Source organism: Sinohyriopsis cumingii, chromosome 10 (genome assembly GCF_028554795.1).
Source record: "Sinohyriopsis cumingii isolate HCF-2022 chromosome 10, ASM2855479v2, whole genome shotgun sequence".
Classification (NCBI taxonomy): domain Eukaryota; kingdom Metazoa; phylum Mollusca; class Bivalvia; order Unionida; family Unionidae; genus Sinohyriopsis; species Sinohyriopsis cumingii.
Window position 1 is genome coordinate 48385290 of NC_142970.1, and position 25571 is coordinate 48410860.

The window sequence follows — 25571 nt, forward strand, 5'->3', positions numbered from 1 at the left end:
TTAGATCGTCATGCCACTATAGCAATACTTCACCTTTTGGTAAACTTTAATCTTATTTTGCAAGCACAAATCAAATTCGATAGAGGAAGTTATTATCGCAGTTTTATATATCCCGTGCTCGGGTTGACACATAATAATGTATTTCAAAGCACTTGCATAACGTGTCAGGCGACATTCACTGGCAGAGCAACAACAGTACACGTAGAAGGAGGCATAAAATCAACTTGTTCCAGCAAGAGGATGTAATTTGATTAGGACAGATATCTGCTTATATAAAGTACATCTGATGGGCGGCGACACGTTACCTTGTGCTATTCGCCCATGATGTCCGAACAAATTATAGTTTTCAACGTAAAAATGAATTGTTACAAACAATAAATCTCATTAGCCCAAACTGCAACTAACTGTGTCATAGGCTACTAAAAAGAGTCGCCGGAACACCTTGCATCGGTGCATGTCATATCTCCGATAATTACGATATTCTTATTTTAATCAGATTGTCAGGGTATGCAAAAATTAAATTTTTCCATGACTACCTTCTAATAAAGTATGTCTTAGGCTATATGTATATGTGTGTTTACTTACCAGACATGTATATGATAAGCATGGGTTTTCTTCATCTGTCCATGAAGTATTGCTTTCATAACTAATGCCCCTGAATGTGCAGCCTAGGGAAAATAGACGAGAACATGAGACTAACTGACATTTTGTTAAATGTTTTAGTGACAACATCTATAAGTTATCTAGGTACCTGTTTTCCTTCAATTTCAAGCATTGCAAAAGATAGAAAGAAGATGAAGCTAAAGAAAATGAATTAACAAATTTAAGAAATAATAATTTACACATGAAACATGAAAAACTGTAATGCTAAGGATTTCAAAATAATAAAAGACCGGGAATTATTTTGTAAAGAAATCATTGCAAATGTCCTGATCGTCAAACAAACAAAAATAAGGTTGTCATGCGCACATAACTCTTTACCTTTGCACACGTCGCAGCATTTTCTCTTTTCTCCGAAGCTGTCAAAGAGGATGACGTAACATCCTTCCACGCTGGGGCACTTCTTCTGCATGCATTCAACACGTCCATTCTGAAGTATATAAAATTTGAGTTCGACCAGGTAAGCTGATGTTCGTAAACAATCGATATTATTCTGAACAGATCATACGACTTCAACACGGGAACATCTGTAGTTCATGACTTGTGCATGAAATATCAAAGGTGGCTGATATGAACATTTCATTGTATGCAGTGCACATGTTCAAAGTCTAAAAAGAACTAGCCCACTCTAATTATTTATGTCATTGTGGACCCTAAAGTACCTCCAACTGATGTAACGCTCGTGGTTCAAATATTAAATTTGCGCATGTGCAGTTTAGTCGGGCCCATTGAAAGCAAAAATAGAACCTACAATGACGGCCCATCACAGTCGAGGATATCTGAGTAATGTTTTGTGGCGATATAAAACTGACCAGTTGAAATATAAAGTCTATTCAAGCAATACAATGGTAATACGTAAACTTTGGTTAAACACATGAAAATGAGGACCAATATTTATTAGTTCACATGTCTAAGCAAATAGTCGCATCTAATGCCAACGTTTCCTTCTTTCTCCATTACCTCGAAATCAATACTGATATCTCACTATAACGAAACTTGCTATTATAAACATCCTGTATTCACGAAATCCACTTTGCATAAAAAAATGCATCCGTATAATATCGGTGAGATCCTTGGGCTTAACAAACACAAAAATTAAGTACTTTGCTGATATTTGAAAATATAAAAAGGAATTGCAGAAATGATAATTTTAGACGATATTTTCATTAATGTTTCAAATAAGTACGTTTATTAGGATTAGTTTCTCCTTCCACGAGAAATGGGACACTGTAATTTACTTCATCAAATCTTCTAAAGCTGTTTCAGCTTGAACATTATTTCAACTTGAACATTGCTTCAGCTTTAACATTGTTGTAACTTGCATCTATTTTAATGTGCTGTAAGATAGACTGAACAAATTTTTTTTTTTTTTTTTTTTTTTTTGTTTGTATTCTTTTGAGTATAATACAACGTGTAGTGCTGTGAGAACGCGTGGGAACGGAGTTCCCCTGTTTGCGCGTTCCCTTCCCTTTATACGCTCTCCATTGTACCTCCCCGCATCTGAGTAACCTGCGCTCCCTCACTTCTTTTTTGCGTTCTTTCGCTTCTTTATTTAGCACCACACCACGGAGTATAATTACCGAGTATTAATAATTTTAAATCTGTATACAAGCGGCCATTGATTTATATCATAATATGTTTATACCTAATCAATTGTGGACTTTTTTATTTTCATGTCGAAATAGATCCATTGCGTCACAAAATATTCTCCGAAAACTTTTGGCGACAGTTTTCTGTAACTCGTGTGGTTCAACCGCTCACTGACTGATATGAAAATGAAACATTCGTCTCGAGTCGAAAGTGACAGCAGATACATACATCCAAAAGTACACACACCACTTTGTGCACGATCAGTTATCCTAAGTAAAGGGCGGTAACGATGTTTGTATGCTGCCTTGTTTATAAGTTTCCTCGATTTTCCCTCTTTTTATAGGTAGGTATTAATCTTGATTTACCGTATTTCAGAGTATTAACCAGCCAAGGGCGTATAGCTATAGACCTACCGTATTATATTGAACTCATATCGAACCTAACATCGATAACCCTTGCACCAGCTTCACTATCTCAAATTTTCTCAAACTGAGAATTATCAATATCTTTCTTCTCTCTGTTTATGCTTTTAAACACTCAGCTTATTAGCAAAATGTATATGCCATTTCTTGCACACAAAAACTGTAGCTTAAGGTAATAATCAAGCAATATAAATCGAAATGAAATACTAAAATGATTACAAGTGATATAAAGTGCGAAATAAATCGATAAATGCAGTCCATTATATATATATATATATATATATATATATATATATATATATATATATATATATATATATATATATATATATATATATATATAGATAGATAGATAGATAGATAGATATATATATATACACTCGTACACAAGCATGAATAATTAGTTGGCAGGTTAACAACAAATAAGGTTTCAACAGTATATTGGAGACGTTTCGAGTTTGTGGCGGAAATTTCATGCTTTATACCTTTCTGACTCATACTTCAGTAAATAAGGGTTTATATATATATATATATATATATATATATATATATATATATATATATATATATATATATATATATATAATCTTTGCAACGTCCATTGGATATTGCAAAAATCACTACTTTTAAAATTCGTTTGAAAGAAAATATGCAAAATTAATATATTCTGGAATTTGCTCCTTTTCTCTTTTCCACAAGGAATATCGATTAATTCGTGTTTAGTGATAAATCAACACATGCAACACGCCACTTGACAGACCATGCCTGATCTAGTCGGAAATTCGAACCCGAACACTTCTGGTTGCGAGATAGGTACGCTAACCACTGAGCCACCGTGGCTCTTCCCCCGAATCTCTCCGGTGTGTGTCACTAATGTTTCGCATGTCAGCAATTTTTTGGTGGTGTGTGTGTGTGTGTGTGTGTGTGTGTGTGTGTGTGTGTGTGTTTCACGATATTTGTCAGCATTCTGTCTTCCGACTTATATTTCATTTCATACTGAAAGTGCCTAATAGTTTTGTGTGGAAGTAAACGTTATGCTAAAATGAGAAGACCAAAGTTTGAGTGAATACCTGATGAGTGACAATGCCAACTAATTAAAATTGCATCATGAAATCTGGAGTCCATTGAAAAAGGTCAAGGTTTGTCAGGACACTTTTGTATTAAATTTTTAAAATTTATATAAACACTCAGAGATATACTGTATCTTGTTATGGATAGACGCTCGTATCGATCAGTAAACGTATCGTCGGGAAAATTAATCATTTTAACTGATAGCAGCTAAACTTGACCTGAAATATTTTGATGTAGAGGTAGACAATGTATCATAATACGCACACGAAATGTCCACCAAACGACCCCTTCCCCAGTGACTTACTGGCCCGTGTCAATTAAAGACCGGGCGACTAAAGTCTTGGCCTGTTTCTCTCAAACGACCCGGTCCCAGTGACTTAATGACCACTGTCAATTAAAAACCAGGCGACTCAATTTTTGATATGGTTCTTTCAAATGACCCCTGCCCCTGTCCCTGCCCCAGTGACTAACTGACCACTGTCAATTAAAGACCAGGCGACTCACTTTTTGGCCTGGACCACTTAAACGACACCTGTCCCAGTGACTTACTGACCACTGGCAATTAAAGACCAGGCGACTCAATTTTTGGCCTGGATCACTCAAACAACACCTGCCCCAGTGACTTACTGACCACTGTCAATTAAAGACCAGGTAACTCAATTTTTGGCCTGGTTCTTATCAATACAACGTCACAGATTTCCTATTGGTCTAGATGACACATTACAAAGTCGTTCGAGATTCCACCAAATGGTTTGTCATCTTTTCATTTATGCTTTCTTTTTTTTTAAAACAAATTTTGTTTGTTGTTTGAGAACAAGTATTCTTTGTGTTTATATGTTGGACGCGTTGATGCCACATGAGAACTAAGACGAGACCTAGAAATATATACACGAAAGAAAATGTGTCATGGAAAAAGGCCAGCCAGTAATGTCAAGGTTTTGGGGCGTACTTGGGCGCAAAGCATTCAAAGTGTAAACATTTTGAGCCAAACATTATCTAATCAAACAGATAACTAAATGGATCAATAAGCATCTCGTCGTCGAAATGAAGCATATTATCTGTTAAGTAATGGCACTGACTGGGAAACTGTCGCATTATCAGATGACCTTGTGCAATATTATCATTGTGCATCCAAGAAAGCTCTCCAGTATCAGCAAGAGTTTACCAACCAACCCCGTGCCTCAGTGACCTATTGACCTCACCAGTCAGTTAAAGGCCTAATGACGCAATATTTATCTTCATTCTTGTTTACAAACACTAAGGAACGACACAGGTAAATCTTTCTGTTTTTGGTGGGGAGTTTTTTGTGCAATGCTTTGTAAGACTCCTTTTTGTCCCCCAAAGAATTACCAGATACATTAATGTGTGTGCGTGTGTTCGTGTGTGTGCTTGCGGTTGTGTGTGTGTGTCGGTTAATAGGTCAAATCGACATACAAAGCTTACAGGGTGCCAATACAGGTATAGTAAGTTGCCCTTCCCAAGGACGCGCCACAACAGCCGATCCGAAACAGAACCCTTATGGTATTGAATCCGACATGCTGTCCTCGTAAAATGAGGAAACATGGTACAATACACAAGTTATCAAGTTAAATGCATTTTGAGTTTTCATGAGAATGCCCAGCAGTTGATTTCGGATCATCTCTCTCATATATTATAGCGGTATCAAAATTTGTATTGGTTTCCTAATCTCATATATATATATATATATATATATATATATATATATATATATATATATATATATATATATATAGACACACACATAGATACACTGCTTAAAATTACGAGATTGTTGCCAGAGAGCCTTTATAAGAAAAACAAACAACAAAATGTTGTTTCAGCCTTGAACTTGTCACGAGATAGATCATTATCAAGACAACGATCATGTAGTTATTTCATTTGTTGGATGTACAATTTCCCCATCGACAATGCAGAAATGAAATAAATTTTGAAAAGGTAAATTTTAATTCTCCTGCAATAAAAATGCTACACCGACATGAATTTAGTTAATCTCAGTTTATGCTATACGTTGTGAGTCGATTTATATTCCAGGCGATTCCTAACATGCTAAACACCACATAATCGGTATCATGAACAACATTATCTGCAGTGTGAGTCATGGTGGTAGTGGTGATATCAGCAACAACAGCAGCTGTAGTGATTGGTTTTGTCATGGTTGTGGCGACGATGTTAGTATCGAATGTTTTTCGATTGTTTTTTTTTTTTCGTTCTACATAAAGTAATTGTCTATCTGTATATCTGTAATTTTGCCTCCATAATAATTTCACTAATATGCGCACTAAATATCGCCGGTGCGAAATATGATATGCCCACGGTATTGCCCCTTGGTATTAATGCAAATATAGTCTGAACTCCTTTCTAGATAAAATCTTCTTCAGCGTCATCTTGTGGAAGTTACACCCATCAGGCCATTTTTGTATTTTAATCATTCCATGCCCCATTTATTTAATGAGGAAGCCATTGACATTGCCTTGAAATCGCTGCTAACCTGGCCTGGATGAGAAAAACGCAATGCACTGACACGTCCCAGTCCATAATTGAAAGTTAATTCCAATTTAACAGCAGTCGCTTTTGTAAATTCATTATAACGATTATTCGTACCTCATTATAACAGCTCAGGTAAAACCAGAAATTCCGCTCAAATCATGAAACAGTTACGATTATGACTGACTTGTAGATTTGGTTTGATTTGGTGCCTTACTGCAATTGGACATAGGTAGGTTACTAGTAATGGGGCATTTAATGGTCGATGACCAAGGACACGCAACAATATCTAACGCAGGCTGATCAGATGGTCGGTTTCTATCCCTAGCTCTTATCTAGGGAGTCCGGCGCGCTAACCACTGAGCTATAGCGTACATTTGGTGCTCAAGCAGTGCAGCAAATCTTTAAAACCAAATTAAAGCAAATAATTTACGGATGATTGGAAGAGCTGAAATAACATATCCGTCAAAAACTGCATATAAGGTTATAATTGATTGTGGCATCCAAAATCGAATTCAACAGCGTTGCGGTTTATATTCAAATCTGTGTTTGTAGCACGTGTTTTATTTATTTGAGAATTGCACTCTCATTTATAGATGAGGTTTGTTTCAAAATTAACGGGATCACGTTTCCAATTAATATGATCTGCACGTTGCTTACTATGATGCCAGTAAATCATGGGAGAGTATTATACCTACATAAATTGGCAAATGCTTGTTTGTCCTTATAGTATGTGTACATCTACGAAGCAAATAATAACTTAATCCTACCTTACATATGCAAGTGAAACAAGGATTTTCCGTTATCAGAGGAACATCAACGAGAGCGCCTTCCTCTTTGCAAGGGACTGTAATGCCTGTAATAATAATAATAATAATAATAATAATAATGCCGAAGAAGAGAGGAATTAAGAAGATGATGAAACAAAAAGAAGACATAAATGGAAGATAATAACCACAATAGAACGATTATAATAAAATATTTCTTCGGAAGATCATATTTTCCATTTTAAACACTCCTCCGGCATTAACTATTTTACAGCCCATGATAAAACAGGGCATAACTTCATGTACTGTGAACGTTATTATCGGTACTACCATTAACATCAATACTGGTGCTGTAATTAGGCCAAGTATTGTTACTACAACTGCTACCACAATTACCACTACCGAAGCTATTAGTGCACCCGCCATTGCTATTGCCAAGGCTATGGCTATTACTACTTTTGCCACTACTGTTGCCAGTGATATGGCTATTACTACAACCGCCACCAATATTGCCAATGTTACAGCTATTACTACTACCGCCACTACAATTGTCAATGCTACAACTATTTCTACTACCGCCACTACTATTGCCAATGATATGGCTACTTCTACTACCGCCACTAAGATTGTCACTGCAATGGCAATTACTTCTACCGCCACTACTATTGCCAATGATATGGATATTACTACTACCGCCACTACTATTGTCAATAATATAGCTATTTCTACTACCGCCACTACTATTGTCAATATTATAGTTATTACTACTACCGCCACTACTATTGCCAATGCTTTGGATATTACTACTACCGCCACTACTATTGCCAGTGCTATGGATATTACTACTACAGCCAATAATAATGCCAATGATATGGATATTACTACTACCGCCACTACTATTGTCAATAATATAGCTATTTCTACTACCGCCACTACTATTGTCAATATTATAGTTATTACTACTACCGCCACTACTATTGCCAATGCTTTGGATATTACTACTACCGCCACTACTATTGCCAATGCTATGGATATTACTACTACAGCCAATAATAATGCCAATGATATTTATATTACTACTACCGCCACCACTATTGCCAATAATATAGCTATTTCTACTACCGCCACGAATATTGTCAATACTATAGCTATTACAACTACCGCCACTACTATTGTCAATGCTATGTATATTACTACTACCGTCACTACTATTGCCAATGCTATGGATATTGCTACTTCTGCCACTACTATTGCCAATGTTATGGATATTACTACTACCGCCACTAATATTGTCACTGATATGGCTATTGCTATTTCCGCCACTACTGTTGTCACTGATATGGCTATTACTACTGCCGCCATTACTAGTGTCAATGCTATAGCTATTACTACTACCGCCGCTACTATAGCTAATGGTATAGCTATTACTACTACCTTCACTACTAATATTGCCAATGATACAGTTTTACTACTACAGCCACTACTACTGTCTCTGCTTTTGATATTGCTACTACAGCCACCACTATTGTCACCGCTAAGCCTAGTATTGGTAATGCTTTTGTAACTTTTATTGCTACTGTTAGGAACATACTGTTACTAGTATTGCCATTAGTATTGCTACAGCTAAGACTAATACTACATCCAATAGTGCTATTAATATTGTTACTTGTGGGGCTAATACTATTACTACTATGGTCACTATCAATAAGGCATACTACATCTATTATTGATATAAATAGTGTTAATATTATCATTGCGGCTAATACTACTATTTCTACGTATAGGGATAATAGCATTGCTACTAGTCACTATTCCTGCTATTGCTACCGCTAATGCAAATACTATATTATTATTGACACTATTATTGTTTCTTCTAGGGATGATATTATTATTGCTATTCTTGTCACTGTTAAACCAAATATTAATACTACGATAGTCACTACTATTGCTACTAATAATTTCACTGCTACAGCCAATGCTATTACTACTACAGTCGCTACTAATGCTACTGCTAAGGGTTATGATAAGCTATTACTGTCACATATATCGAAATTATTCCGGCTAATAATTTTAGTAACATTACCACTACGATTGCTACTGCTAGGGCTAACAGAGCAACTACCGCTACTACCGCTGCTACTGGGGCCAATGTACTTACCAGCCATTGCTAAAGCCAGTACATATTATTCTGCTAAAGAATAATTCTAAAATAAAGAAGATGACGAGAAGGTTCTGTCAGTGCTTTGCTAAGATATACAACACTGACAAGAGTTACTAAAGAAAGAACGGCTCCAAGGAGCCGGTAAACGGTGCTATTTTTGCTTTAAATATACATCAGGTTAAAAAGTAGTAGCAGTAGTAGCAGCAATAGTAGTAGTAGTAACAAATGCAGTACTACATGTATTAGTAGCGGTAATCACTATAGGGATGTTAGTGATTGGTGGTAGAAGACATTATCGTAAACGTAAACATTACAATAGTTACTTTCAATACATTTTTTAAACATTTATAATCGAATTCCATTTCACATTCTAAACACGGACATGATATAAATAATCTGCTATTAAAGTCGTAGTTTAAGTCGTATTTAATTTAGCTGCTAAAGATGTTCCCCATTCGGTTAGATATGCAATATGCGGACTAGATATACAATATATATATATATATAGCTAATATATGTGCTGATGATACTACCCTATCTGACGAACACAGCTGTATAAATAAACTAGAAAATAATCATCAACTGCGATTAAGCAGGCCTCATTTGTGGCGCAAGGAGAACAGAGTATCTGTGAATGGAGATAAAACGACTGTGTCAGCAATAACAACATTACACAAAAGGGCGAAGTTAAAATCAGATGATTTGTGTTTTAAATAATAATAAACAAATTACCGTGCAAGGTACGGTATAGACCCTCCCGTGCCTAATAGTCCTCTCTGCAAGTACAAATATGGTACGTTAGACTGTGGAGATCATCGACCGACAGGTCACAGCGACATTGACCTTTGTTCAAGACATTTAGTTTAAACTAAATGTACTGTGCAGAAACTAATTTTGGCTTATGAGACCCACCGTGTCTTTATTATTTAACCTTCATATTCCATATCTGATGGGCTTTATCACAGCATGTACAAGCTAGGCAGTGTTTTGCTGACGGAGCCTACTCATAAACGAAAGTTCTTGTGAAAATCCCACTTTTGTGTGACTTACAATGACGTTGACCTTGAACCATTTGATCCCAAAGCAAAAGGATGTTTCATTATGCAAGCATTCCAGAAACTTTGGCCAAGATACGTTATCTTGAACTAAAATAACTATGCATAAACTATGTGTATTTGTGAGGTCACAATAACTTTTTTTCCGTGCACACTTTCACACCAAATCTACCAGGCCACTTTCTTACCCAACGAGTAAGCTATCTACCGTACTTTTTTTCAGTCACTGTGACCTTGACTTTTGACATTTTGATGCCAAAATCAGTTCACTCTTTTCCTGACTCCAAGTGGAAGCCGTTTACAAAGCTTAGTCGGGTCTGTATTAGAACTAATATTCTTGCACGAAGACATATTTATTTTTAAAGTTTCAACCAGTGACCTTGATATATGATCTCTGAGCCCCATAATCAACAGATTTATTCTCCTCCCCATGTGCAAGCAATTCAAAATATTTCGTAAAGGTAGACGGACCAACGTACAACGTCGTAACAATATAGGATCCGACCTTTGGCAGGCGTATGAAATTGAGAGATGTTTTAAAGAACAAAATTCTTGTATTTTTGTTGACAAATATTTGCTTTGGTCTTCTCACATCAGTTTCATTACAGAGAAAATAAACTCGTATATAGGCATAGCAAGTAAAGTATTTCCTTCCCAAACAGTACCGTGTCACTTTTGATCAGTGCAACGTTCTGTCTCATTTGGACTACAGAATTTCAATATGAGGAAATGCATCTGATGGTAATATTAAGAAAATTGTTCAGCTGCACAAACTAGCTACACGAAACTGGAAGCATTCAAGATATAATGGCTACTTGAAAAACGCTGCCTTGATGAGAACAATTTCTCCTTAGAAAGCCGAAATGACTTATATGGATTGGGTCTGCCCCAGATTAGACGAGTAACTCTTTTCAATGCAGATAATCCAGCATCACCCCAAACCTTAAATCAATGAACATTAGCATCAAACCAACACATGCTGAAGAAAAACTATTTAAAAACAATTTTCGATACCATGGAGCTATATTATGGAACTATATTCCAAAGGGTATCAAATAGTGTGTGTGTGTGTGTGTGTGTGTGTGTGTGTGTGTGTGTGTGATTTGGATTTGTGTCATGGCTTTAACAATCTTTCAGTCATGTGTGTGTGTGTGTGTGTGTGATTAGAATTCTTAACGTAGCTTTAACAATTTTTCAGTCATATTGCAACGATGTCAGCGGTGTGACAGTCTAAAGTGATGTCTAGCACAGGGGCATCATGCCACAGACATGTAGCATCACGTCACACCGAGTCACATTATCCTGACACCAAGCAGACCAGTCCTACAACTAACCTCTTAATGCTGAGCGCCTAGCGAGGCAAATGTTTGTACCATTTTTATGTCTTTGGTATGACTTGGTTGGGGTTCGAACCAGCGACCTTCCGCATCCGAGGCGGATGCTGTAACCACTAGGCCACATACATCTAAAAAGCATCATTATGGTTACATCATCACTCGGTCATGCTCAGTACTCTTACCATCTTTCATTGTTTGTCTACTTTTTATTCGGTTTTTGGAATCACTGTCTGAATATAATTTCAATATTTTGTCCCTCTGCTTCTTTATATCGTAATCGGCTGGTGAACTAATACCATATGTGTCACAACGTTTGCACGGAAACACCACGGTCCAGTTTTTTCAATTGTTCTACTTTATCTTGTATTGATATTGACTGGTGCTTACGCTTGACACGACCACTGACACTTGAATTGTTCTTAGAAGCCATAGCTAGGGTTAAATGTAAGTAAAATAAGCAAAGAATAGCACAAAATGCAAGTACCGACAACAAAAAAATGCAGTGTAAACCATCCAGGTGAGTGCGCGCCCAGTGAACTAATTTGCTGGTGTCGATAATGTCAAGTGCCCTCGTAATTTTGTCCGGACTAGAAGAGGTGCCGGACTATCTGTTGCCGGAAAATCTGTGGTGTACCTGTACCACATCCTACTGTTAGAAGCACGTGATTTCATACGAGCGAATCAAACACTTATGTGATTTTGACATAACAATCCATATTTTCCCATATTTCCTTGATCCCCAAGATAACAGTTGTTGTTTACAGATAGGTTCCTAAACGCGCTAATACTACAGTAATTGGTCTATAATTGTCTAATGATCACGCATCGCGAAACTCTAATTCACACTTGCATGTTTTCTCTCATTTCACATGTGTATGACTTATTAGTAAGATTTTTCGAGTCGAATATTAGTACCTCACGCTATGCAATACAATAGACAACCCAAATACCCACAACAAAGAAGTATTCCTATAGCAAATTACTAGACACGTATACCTAAATTATGCAGATAATTCCATATTTTGAGAAATTTTGGAGGATCCATTTAACAAATCTAATCCATGATGACATAATGTCTCGTGAATGCTGTACAATATAACGTCTGCTCCTAGAAGGTAGCTAATTACTCGAGTTGGTAAATACCGTTCCAACACCGACTACCCATAATCAACAAATAATCACCAAAATCTAAAAATAAGCTATAAACGGGGATCTTATATACTAATAGCACATACCCTAGGTTCATTGCACTATCTTCTTTCTAAAACTTGCAGGAAAATTCAGAAAAATCAAACCAGTCGTCAAAATAGATACTGCTTTGAAAATGTTAAGATGTCCAAGTATGTTTCTTTTGCTATGGATTCCGGATAATATATGGTCGAATGTTAGGGAGACGAGGGCAAAGACGGGCATTAAGGCCAGGACATTTTAGCTGAAATGGACACAATAATACAAACACTTGCAGCGAAAAACCTCTCATAACAATTACATTTCTACTCTGTTTCAAACATAATTACAAATTGGACGGTAATAAACAGGAGTGATAGGGCAAATTGCTTTTGCCATTGTAGTGCCGACGATGAGCTGTCAGAAAATATGTCCATTTGACAAGGGTCCATCACGCCCCGTTTAAAACGTCGACCACGCCTCCTAGCTGAGATGATACGAGCTTCAAGTCTTTTGAAATGAAAAGGCTTTGAAAGGGACACAGCTAGTAACGCGAAGGTTTGCGTGCCCGAGCCAACGTTCCTTAGTAGCGCCCCATTTTTGCTGCAAAGAACAGTTGCTATGTCAGTTACATCCAACCCACAGCTTCATAAAACAAAATAAAATTGCGACAGCGCCCCTCTGAGCTTGTTGTCTCTGGACGATTTACCCTCCCCTGCACTAAGCTGCTAATAATTACTTGCACTGCAATAAATAGATGCAAGTTGGATAATGACTAGCAAAATAACCCTTCTACTTTTATAATTTTTAAAAAATTAAAACTTTAAGATATTATGATCCACATGAATTTCGTGTTATACCAATAAGAAAGAGCACGTTGAATTACTGTCGAGTGAATGCAAAAGCCACAAAATAAAGGGTTTCGATTTAGGTTTGGGGGAAAGAAAGTAACGAACGAGGGTCAAACCAAAAGCTGACGGTAAAGAAAAAAATTGTTTGGGTTTTCTGACGGTGAAGAAAAAATTGTTATTTTTACACCGACCTCCTTGATTTTGTTTTCATGAGATGAATTAAATTGTCAAAAAAAAAGATCTTTGAAAAAGATGGAAATACATTTCTGGATGGTTTTTAATTCATACGTTTGTGCAAGTACAAAGTAACCCTACTTTTAAATTATTTGATTACAGAACTTGCAATGGCCAATGTGACAAACACTGATTAAACAATCAACTAAATAATGCTGGTACACGATCATTGTTCAAATTTTTCCGACAGTCATTGAAAGTTATATACATCTTGCAAATTTCCAAACGTCGAAAGGGCCACGAACTAGCGTTTAACTCATAATAGCTCTCGCATTTCGAGTTAGTTTCTCTACTCTATGTTTCATTAATGGGCACCAAAAACATCGAAAAAAAATATCGAATACATAACAAAGAGAGCGAAGAAAAAGAAAATCTCGAACATGATTTTATGACTGTGTTGTTGAGATACAATCGGCTGGAATAGAGATGAATTACATTTTCACACTTCAGTTGACGGCATCATTATAAATAAAAGGTGACGTTTCCTAATTACTTAGCGCCATTTCTGATCTAGACTTACTGATAAGAATAACTAGCTTTGATAGTTGTTTGGCTGATGCAAAGGCGTTGCAAGATATAATTGTGATTTTCCTGTTTCTGTCCAAGAAGGAGGGTACAGTAATATTTAACTGGGGGAAAAAATTTCCAGATGAAATCGAAGAGACTTTTAGAAATACAGTTAGGTAAAATATCCAGTGCATGATTTGAGTTTTAATAAAAAGAATGGTGACAAAACAAATACACATATACACACGCGCGCACATATTGTTATGTATATTTGATTTAATTATTTAATTTATATTTGATTTAATTTAATTGTCTGTAAGTTTTAGTTTTTTATTTTTAATTCCATTACAGGTCAATGTAATGTAATTTTGTTTACTAGGAATTTGACATTTTCCAGAAAAAATAGTTTGACCGTAATCTTTTCATAAACACCTAATAATAGAAACACTGTTTATATTTTTGACTTAATTCACGACCCTTGATTCAGAAATCACTGAAACAAATGAAAATTGTTATTTTATTCTCGGAGTAAAATTATTGGTTTTTATCAAGATCATACTGAGAGTACGTGATTTTATGTGCCTCTCTCTCTCTCTCTCTCTCTCTCTCTCTCTCTCTCTCTCTGCGTGTGTGTGTGTGTGTGTGTGATTAGGATTCTTAACGTAGCTTTTAACAATTTTTCATATCGCTACGATGCCTGCTGTGTGGAAGTTTATAGTGATGTCTAGTACTGGGGCATCATGCCGCAGACAAGTAGCATGATGTCCAACCCAGTCATATTATCCTGACACCAGGCCGACCAGTCCTAATACTAACCTCTTAATGCTGAGCGCCATGGGAGGCAGGTGTTAGCACCATTTTTGTAAGTCTTTGGTATGACTCGGCCAGGGTTCGAACCCACGACCCCCCGCTTCCGAGGCGGACGTTCTAACCACTAGGCCACCGGAGCGTCGATTTTATATGTAAACAGCCTCTTTTTCGCAATTCTGGGTTTTCCGTAATTGCGCAGTATTCAGTTTTTAACCGATGTCTATAGAAAAATGAATTAGTTGAGCTTTTACACTGGAAAGTGTGTGTTTGTGACCAGTTTGGAGTTATATTTTAATTGTTATTCATATTAGTTCGATTTCTAAAAAGATTAATTGTTGTTGTTGTTGTATGGTTTAATGCCATCTTTTAGCACAAGATAGGCTATACATGGCGGCCAGTATAACTTGTGAAGAAAGACCCCTGGAAAACCCCGGGAAGAACCACCGACCCACGAGAAGCTACTGGCAGTCTTTCTCATGTACCCACGTTAACCGAGACTGAGACTCGAACTCACGCAGACAGAGGTGAGATGGCAGTGATCCGTAACGGTGAGCGCTTTAGACCACTCGGCCACTCGTGGCCCCTAAAAAGATTAATACCTTTTCCTGGAAATATCTGAGTGCACATACAAAGACATCAATTTGAATTTTATTCGGAAATGTAAACACCAGAATATTGTTTGTGGATCAAAAAAGAACTGTAGATACATCTGTACAATAAAGACTACAGTATACCTCATCGCCTTCCATCTTGGATTTTTTTGTTGGGACTCGAACTTGAATTCACTAAAACATTTCATTACTAGAACTTCTAAAATTTAATTTGTGGATTATTCTTGGAAAATTTTTGGATTTGAGTCTTAAAGCCGTAAGTTCATAGTTTTCATTTCTACAGTGTTTTTTTTTTTTTTCAGGGAAATAATTATTTGTCATAATCTTCAAAGCTTGTTGTTTCACTCTTTCTTTTATTGATGTTTATTAGAACCTAAACACGTTCCAATATCTATATATATATATATATATATATATATATATATATATATATATATATATATATATACATACATACATACATACATACACTCTTACACATGCATGAATAATTAGTTTGCAGATTAACAATAAAATACGGGTTTCAACATTATATTGGAGACATTTTGAGTTTGTGGCGGAAATGTCATGCTATATACCTTTCTGACTCATACTTCAGTAACTATGGGTTTTGCTTGTGTGTATAGTAAACCAATAACTGCTTGTTTGTAAACAATTGGTACATTAAGGAATCGGTCCTACCGGTCGGTAATAAAACTCGGTCATGTTCAATTCTCATATTCCACGTAAGTCTGCATCAAGCACCTCTTGTAACAATCAGCTGTGTCATATTCTTTTCTAAATTGGTACTTAAAACTTTCAACTTAAAATACCTCATGTAATCAAGGCTTAAATATTTATTTTGTACACTGGTTTTAATTTGTCCTTTTTTTACACAAAAGCAAATTGATCACCATAAATCTTCTTCAGAATCACTAGGTAGCAGTTCGAATTTTCTTTTGGTATATGCCAGTGAACAGTTTGTACGAGGAGTAACCAATACGTGACCTTCCTCTTAATACATATTCCCAACTTAACCTCTAATTTTATTTGTTTATTGGCACGTAAATGCAAAGTGTACTTATATATGGCAATCAAACTGATGAAAAAGTCGTTAAAATATTAATCAGATCTTGCAAGGTCGAACCCGTTGACTGAGAAGGACTATCGAGGGGCAGTAATGTAAGCGTTTATTTACACACCAGCGCCATTCTAATGTTGTAGTATTTAAATCACGTATATGAAATCATGTATATGTCGAAGTTTGTACTTTATCTTCTGCCTATGATATACATCATCTGTTATAATGCATCAATAGTGGTGAAGGTTCAGCGAGTAGAGACAACACTGGTAACCTATTTTTGTATAAATATTTACAAGAAACATATTGTCATTTAACGATAAACGATTCTGAGTTGATGCACAGCATATAAGCCGCTTGGAAACGTCCCCTTATAACACTATAATCTCAGTTTATCATATTATGAACTGTAAACTTTAACTGGACTTACAAATTATAAGAATAGTAGCTTGAGATAATTAGAATAAACAATTTGTGGTGTCAGAGGCGGGATAAGTAACACTGATATACCAGTCCCTTACATCATGCACTAGCAATGCTCTCTCTCTCTCTCTCCTGAACCTTAAATCAGGAATTTTGTATGGATAAATTATGTTGAATTTGCTCTATATTCAATCACCTGTAATTACTATCGTATTTAAAAGTTAATTTAAACGTTTCTTTTCAATTTGTAAATTTGTTAGCGTTGTTTTATTTACTATAAATTCTATTTCGCTGTGATCATCGGAAAACGGAAACAATAAAAGCACAATATTATGATATCTACAGATCTGTCGGCTTATTTTTTATAAGATGCCTTACATTGTTTTAACTTTTAAATGGTACGTTATGAAGATAATTTTCTTGTGTTTGGAGGCCACCAAAGTAATGAAGGGGGAAACCCTAGCGACAATGGAAATCCCAGTCAAAATTGATACGTTCTGAAGATAATTATATTGTGTTTGGAAGCCACCAGAATACAAATATGCGTTGTAACGCCCGAAGGTATGCACCTCATGCGTCCATTCCCGTTTGTTGCTTTTGTCACTTCTTCCAAAGATAATGATGAATATAGTGTCACACTTGCTTAAATCGTTGCTTTTGTTGATGTTAGATTACTCTGAGATGTAGTTATTTATATCGCTATGAGATGATGTTATTTATATTGCTCTCAGATGATGATATTTAGATTACTCTGATATGACGTTGTTTAGATTGCTTTGAGATGATCTAAATAAATTTACAAATCCTTCTATTTTGATGACGCATATTTTGTCATTGTTTATTAAATTGTTCTCAGTTGATCTTACTTAAATTGTTTTTAGATTATGTTTATTAAATTGCTTTAAGACGATGCTATTTAAATTCCTTTGAGATGGCGAAATTATTTTGAGATGCTCCTTCTTAAATGGTTATGAGATGACGTGATTTAAATTGAAATCAGATGGTGTTAGTTAAATTGCTTTGAGATGATGCTACTGAAATCCTTTTGAGATGATGATATTGAAATCCTTTTGAGATGATGCTATTGAAATCCTTTTGAGATGATGCTAGTTAAATTGCTTTCTATTCATCTGTTTGCATTACTTTGAGATGATATTGTTTAACTTGCTTAGGTATGGTGTTATTCGAATTGCTCTACGGTGATTTTGGTAAAATTGCTTTGCGATGTTACTTTTAAACAACTTTTAAATTACGTTGAGATGATATTGATTAGATCCATAGAGATGATGTCAGCTACGTTGATCTGAGATGATGTTATATAATTTGTTTTGATACGACATTATTTAAAATATCTGAGACGTTGCTTTTTATACTGCCATGAGATTGTGTTATTTAATTTGTCGTTGAGATGGCGTTCGTTAAATTGGTTTGAGATGATGTTATTAAAACTCATTTAAGGTGATACTATTGCAACTTGTTTGAGATGATGCTAATGGAATATTTAGAGGTGGTGTTTATTAAACTGGTTTGAGATTATGCTATTTAAACCTCTTTGAGATGACTTATTAAAATTGATTTTAGATACTGCTATTTAAAATGCTTTAAGATGCTACCGTTGCAATTTTTGTATATGGTGTTTGTTAGACTAGTTTGAGATTATTGTTATTTAAATTACTTTAAGATGACGTTAATGAAATTGTGTTGAGATCATGCTGGATAATTTGTTTTGTGCTGAGGTTATTGAGAATGCTTTGGGATGATTTTGTTGAAGCTGTTTTGTGATAGTGTTGGTGAAACTAATATGACATGACGCTATTTATTCCGCTTTGTGATGATCTTATTGAAATGGCTTTGAGATGGCGTTGCTTAAACTGCATCGAGATGAAGTTAGTATAATTGCTCTGAGATGATGTTATTGAAATTGCTTTGAGTTCGCCTTCTTAAAAATGCTCTGAGATGATTTAAATTGATTTTAAATCCTAGATTCACTGAGATGGAGTTGGTCAAATTGTGTGAAAATGATGTTACCAAGATTGCATTTAGATGTTGCTATTTAAACCACGTTGAGATGATACTATTTAAACCACGTTGAGATGATGATATATAAACCACGTTGAGATGATACTATTTAAATCACGTTGAGATGATACTTTTAAACCACGTTGAGATGATGCAATTTAAACCACGTGAGATGATACTATTTAAACCACGTTGAGATGATGCTATTTAAGCCCTGTTGAGATGATACTATTTAAATTCCTTTGAGATGCCACCAGTAATTGCCACTATTTTCCATGAAATTGGTTGCAAGGAAAATTTAAAAAGTCCAAAGAGACGGGCCAGGAAGGGTGTATCTGAGGAAACTAAGGAAGAAAAAAAATCAGTTTCACACTGTGAATATACATTAATTACATATTTGGGTCGGTAAAAGCTATTTTAATGGAAATATGTACATTGGTATACAATTAAATACAAAGTAGAGATGATGCATAAACAAGGAAGACAAAAATGTTATGTCCACATGTTCTATGAGTTTATTGGATCTGCTCATTGGATCCAGGTTGTGAACTGTAAAGCTGCCTAAAATAGCAAAGAAGCATCCAAAGTAAGCTACAGTATAATGTAAATAATCCAATATCTTGGTTTGTTATGCGATAATTATGTTCAAAAGCTATTTTTTAAGCAATCAGTTTGATATACCCGAGTAAAATCAATTATGCATTATATGTGCAACATAATAATTGGGAGAAGCAAGGATGAATAGGATGAGGCCATGATGACGGACTACATCTATTCTGGACAAATCGATTCAAACTTGGGTGTTCCTGTTACCAGTCTGCCTTGTTGTTGGACTAGCCACTTTCTAGAGCGATTTCACCAGTCAGAAGTTACTTTCTGAGCTGTTTGTCATTTCGTGCTGGAATCCACGGAATTCTTTATAAACACATTCAAGTTGCAGCACAAAAGCTGTCCAATTATGGATACAATCTGTTATGGCGGCCATTATACTGGACAACAAAATCTAAACCTCAAGGTTTGTATGATTCATTCACAAACTGTGATAATAGTTTTCAATAAAAAACTTAATTTGAAAAATTTAGAAGCAAAATACTAGTATAAGCGGTATAACATACTAAAATGAATGTTAGAAGCTTGTGCATCATAACTTCTGGCACCTTTATTCCAAGGTTAAGTAATTATATACTAGTATTAATTTTGGGGAAAAGGAGCAACGCTATTGTCCAAAGGATTCAACATGCTAATGTGAAAATAAAATTGTTGATATGGATCAAATTACAAAAGGAAAATAAATTAATTTTGAATTGGCATTATATTTAAAGCATACCCGCACCAAACTTTCGAAATTCAATAAAATGGCATGACATGATATGCGGCTATTACAATGGTATTCCAAAGTCAAGAGGAAAGAAGGAAATCTAAGCAAACATACAATTTATCTTTTAAATAAGATGGTGTGTTTATCAATGCATCACTGTGTGTCAGGCGGTCGCATCACGGTGCCATGACAACATGGTCAGTGTAGCACATCCAACTCTACGCAGCCAACCCATATTAAACTCGAGATGTACAAAAGCTAAGTGTACCGAGAGCGTTCACTTCCTGTCTTTGCGTTGCTATCGGACGACCTGTGTCCAAAGAAGAAGCTTTTCTAACAAATCAAAGGATACTAGGCCAATTAAAAAATCAAGGCAATAATCTGCACAGAGAGTATACTTACACTTTAGGAAAAGCGTTATCAAAACACCCAAAACACTGAGAGTAAAAAAAATGTTTTTTTTTTATATACTAAAACACATAATGAGAAGCAGGTAGTTCCCACAATTTAGGCACGCGAAATCTAGTGATTTGAGTTGATTTTGGTGGAAATACCATTATGTTACGTTGTTAAGGGCAGCAAAGAACACAGTGGTAGCATTACTTAAAATTGGGTCGTGAGAAGGAATGTAGCATTAGGTTGGGTGGATGGGACATGTATCATTACAGATAAATAGATTCAAAGACACAGTATTCATGTTGCTTAGTTTGAGAGCTTATAAATACTAACTGAACAAAGATGAGCTTGGGATTGTACTTTTCTGGAACAAACACAATTTAAGGCTTCATGCGAAAGATTAAAAGGTATTGTCAGAAAGTGTCACCACAACTCAGTGCATACAATACCTTATTAACTGGATTTTATTAACGTCCTTAAATGTCTTTGCCATATTGTAGCATCTATAATATAGATATTAATCCGATCTGAATGTCTTGAATGTGTAATATGTCAAAGTATGCTGATACGTCATGAAGTTTTATGGACAGTGTTTCACAGGATCTAACGATACTTTTACCATTGCCTACAAGCTACTGGAATGCTAGATACAGCAACTCTATGAGGATTTCGCGTATTCCAGTGTGCTACGTCGTGTAAAATATGGCATACATGTATTTATAATTAAAATATTCCACAAATAAGGATACCAATGACTTGTAAAAATGACAACAGGAAAACCGCAAAGGAAGGTTGACAGTTCCATTTAAAGCGGCTTCCATGATCAAACAAATTTAAGCTTCGCTAGCACGGCTAAAACATTTAAGCTTCTCTAGCAGGTTCTTTTCCTAATATCATCTGACGTTTAGAGTTTTACGGGTACTTGAAAATTACCACAGCTTATAACTTCATATTCACATCGGTAATGTTTATCTTAATGTTTATATATTGATCGTCGATAATTATAAAGTGCCTTTCTTCACATAGCCAGGCTTGAAATTAACAGTAGTCTGATAGCCCAAGGCTAGTAAATTTTCTGTCAAAATATTACTTTCATTAACTTTAACAATCCGATGTCAGCCTTTGATATATGTCTACAGTGTTTAGTGGGAGGGACTAGTCAATATTAAGCAGGACTAGTCAATATTAAGCAGGACTAGTAATTTTTTCAATCTACTACTACTATTAGATTACTGCATTTGTATGGGAAAATATGAACGAGTTTTTTGGATGGAATACTGCACGCCCTTGGGAGTGAAGTATATCCATCCGAAAAAAATACGAGTTTATATTTTCCCATACAAATACAGTAAACTTTTTATTATATGCTCATTTTCTTATTCAACCTAAGGCCTAATTATATTTACAAAATATACTACAATAAACAACATAAATGAATGTATGCCGTATTCCAAAATAAATACACAAGCGCAGATTCATCATTACACAACAACACCATTATTATGAGTACACAACTCCGCCCATATAAGTTTGAACTTAGTAGCACGCTAGACATAAGTTTCGAAAAAAAATGGCGTTTTTGTCTGCTTAAAATTGAAATTTTGATTCATATTGTGTATGAATGCGCATTGCAACAAGTTTTCCATTTGATCTGGAATGACTATTAATTCCGTGATTATGGACTGGATTCATCTGTGCAAATTGTAAATGAAATATATATGACTGAAGCAGCGCGGTAGAAGCGTGTTTACATCTGCAAGTGTGTTTGTTCTGTCATTGACTGTTTGAAATCATATTGTGGGGAAAATATGAAGTGTTTCAAATGCAATTATCAAAAAAAGATATTGAATTTAATGTTTATTTCATTTTTAGTGCAGTAAGGAGGATGTAATTGCGCTTGGAATATAGTCGAAATTACAGTAAAATTTCGAAATGTGTAATTAAGTTTGAGAACTCATGACATGGCTCATGCAATTCGGATTTGCAGAACTAAGAAAGTAAAACGGTAATTGTATTTTCTGCCATTCTTATTACCAGCTAAAGGAGACAGTTTATATCTTTTTAACTTGCATGTATATTGCCTTTATAAACAAGCAATTCGATGAAATATGGAGTCTATCGCCAAAATCCGAAACATTGTATCAAAAAAGTTAACGCTGAATGTAGCATCGCAGCTGGTATGTGGCAGTCAACGAAACGTCTGCTTTAGTTCATTCAGAAACAAATTTAATCAATCAATAGGTAAAGCTTCTGCTACACGAGAGTACATGATTTGTTTACAAAGCATTTCAAAATACACTATTGGGCACACATGTCATGCGCGTGAGTGCAATATGAAGGTGTGCAATATTATAAAATACTGAACGATCATGACAGTGTAAAAGTTAATGGAGAAAATAAAATGAGCATATAATACTGTTAGATCTCGCTCCAACAAAATTTATGCTACAGTCTCGGCCTGCTTAATTTAATTAACATATGTATTTACATAATACAATTTTGAGTGATGACTTTTTATGACTTTAAAATCTTAATGGATTTTGCATAACATTGAAACAAGCCCGGTGTTGTACATGTACGCGATACGTGCGTCAAAGATAGCAAAGATAGCATACGAGAAGAAATCTACTAGTACATGAGTAACAAGACCCAACACGCTTTATTTTCATAACAAACGAAAAACGCAGCCGTCTACATATTTTGCATTGTATGCATATCCCTTCGCGTTCCGATCTTAAAGTTCATATGCCGTGACGTTAAGTAGAGTTTAGATCACAAGTGGATCCAAAAGAGAGAAAATTTACAAATTTACTATCAACATATATATATATATATATATATATATATATATATATATATATATATATATATATATATATATATATATATATATATATATATATCCGTTTTTAAGAAAATCATATAAGACTATATTATCAACATGACCCGGAAGACTAAAGTCTCTGTGCTTAATAATAACTTCAGTTAACGGAGACATCCCTATTTAATACCCCATTTGTCTTACTGTAAAAACAATCATCACCGCTGTCAATTTAATAGCATGTGTATTACTTTACAGGTATTTTATATTCATCCCATCCGGGTCATTAAAACAATGCACAGTGCCGGGGGCTGACAAGAATGAAATAGCGTTGTGTTCTACTTTTTTATTTTTTATGGCGGCTTTTGAACTTGCATCATTCTTTTTCTGCACTACAGTAGATTGCACAAAGTTTATGTTATCGCGTCTGTTTGCTAACATGAATATGAAAAAAAATATTTTGACGTGTTGCTTACAAAGAATGAATCATCACAACTAATTTTTTTGATTAAAAATGGACCACGTGCCAAAGTGTAAACTTAAAAAGAATACCTATTTCATATATTGAATTCATCTTGTGCCATCTAAGGTAACAATGTAAATCTTCGATTTCATCGATATCTGACTGATTTATTTCGGAGACATTTAAGTACAGATCAAATATAATTTTGAATTATACTACTGTGGTCATAATTGTGTTAAATATTATATATTATTTTTGCAAGCTTATATGATATTGCCTTTTTTATTTCTTATCGCCAGTTATGTTTTGAAATCAAACAGACAAAGCTATACAGCCATTGGAAATCTGCATGGAAGCAACTGTAGTGTGAAATTGACACTTTTCGTTTGTGGATTTCCTTCTAATGAGTCCTAATGACCCGGGATGGGACGTATATAAAAAATGAAACCAAATGACCCCGGATGGGACGAATATCAAAAGGCTGCAGGGTTATACATAATTATGACTTCAAAAGTCAGTACGTAATTGTGTGTATGTGTACTTCATACATGGTATCTTAATCACAAATTAGTGATTAGTTATGGATATGGGTATTGCGTACACAGTATCCTAATAGTCACAAATTAATGATTAATTATGGATATGGGTATTGCGTAAACAGTATCATAATAGTCACAAATTAGTGATTAATTTTGCAAACGAGCATTGCATAAAGAATATCCTATTTAGGTATTTATTGTTATGGGAATAAACAAATATTGTGTCAGAAGCCCAGGAGCTACCATAATATTGGGTGTGGGCTACCGAAACAATACAGGGTCTGGACTACCATAATACTGTAGCTGTACTATCATATTTGATTTCGGATAACCCATACAAGTCATGTCAGGAATTCTTTTCTACATTTTAGGAAGAAAACATTGCTGCGAGTACATTTCAGACGATATAATACCAGTGACTCGTAACAAGGACAAGAGAGATGCAGTTAGATATTATGCATTTCCCGAGGAGCAGAATTTATGCTTGGCTGGCGGTTTCTTTTCCTTTGATACTTTGGTTTTGAAACTCGTAAGACCCTGTTGTAATACTACCACCACTACCTATTGAGATATAAAGATATTTATTTCTCTTGTATTTTTACAAGGGCGGTTATTTCTTCGCCAACCATAACGAGGACCTCCATAATGCTTACATGTTCCTAATATCATTAATAACTTCTAAAGACCTTGAAATCTTCTGACATTCGCCAAATGTTGCATTTTCCAGGTCAACTGTTCGACCCGGGTCAACAAAAAGACACGATACGTGTATACAAATATTAAA

The 25571-nt window shown here is 35.2% G+C and overlaps 1 protein-coding gene across 2 annotated transcripts in view; it reads right to left on the minus strand.

Moving 5' to 3' along the window:
- Positions 1-25571, minus strand: part of LOC149790016 (BMP-binding endothelial regulator protein-like) — a 71572-nt gene that overhangs the window by 27279 nt on the left and 18722 nt on the right. For both annotated transcript variants that reach the window (XM_089972106.1, XM_089972107.1), the window contains 3 exons: positions 7019-7104; positions 982-1090; positions 586-668 (listed from right to left, as the gene is read on the minus strand). In XM_089972106.1, the coding sequence (XP_089828232.1) occupies positions 586-668; positions 982-1090; positions 7019-7104 (278 nt within the window). The remainder of the gene's footprint in view (positions 1-585; positions 669-981; positions 1091-7018; positions 7105-25571) is intronic.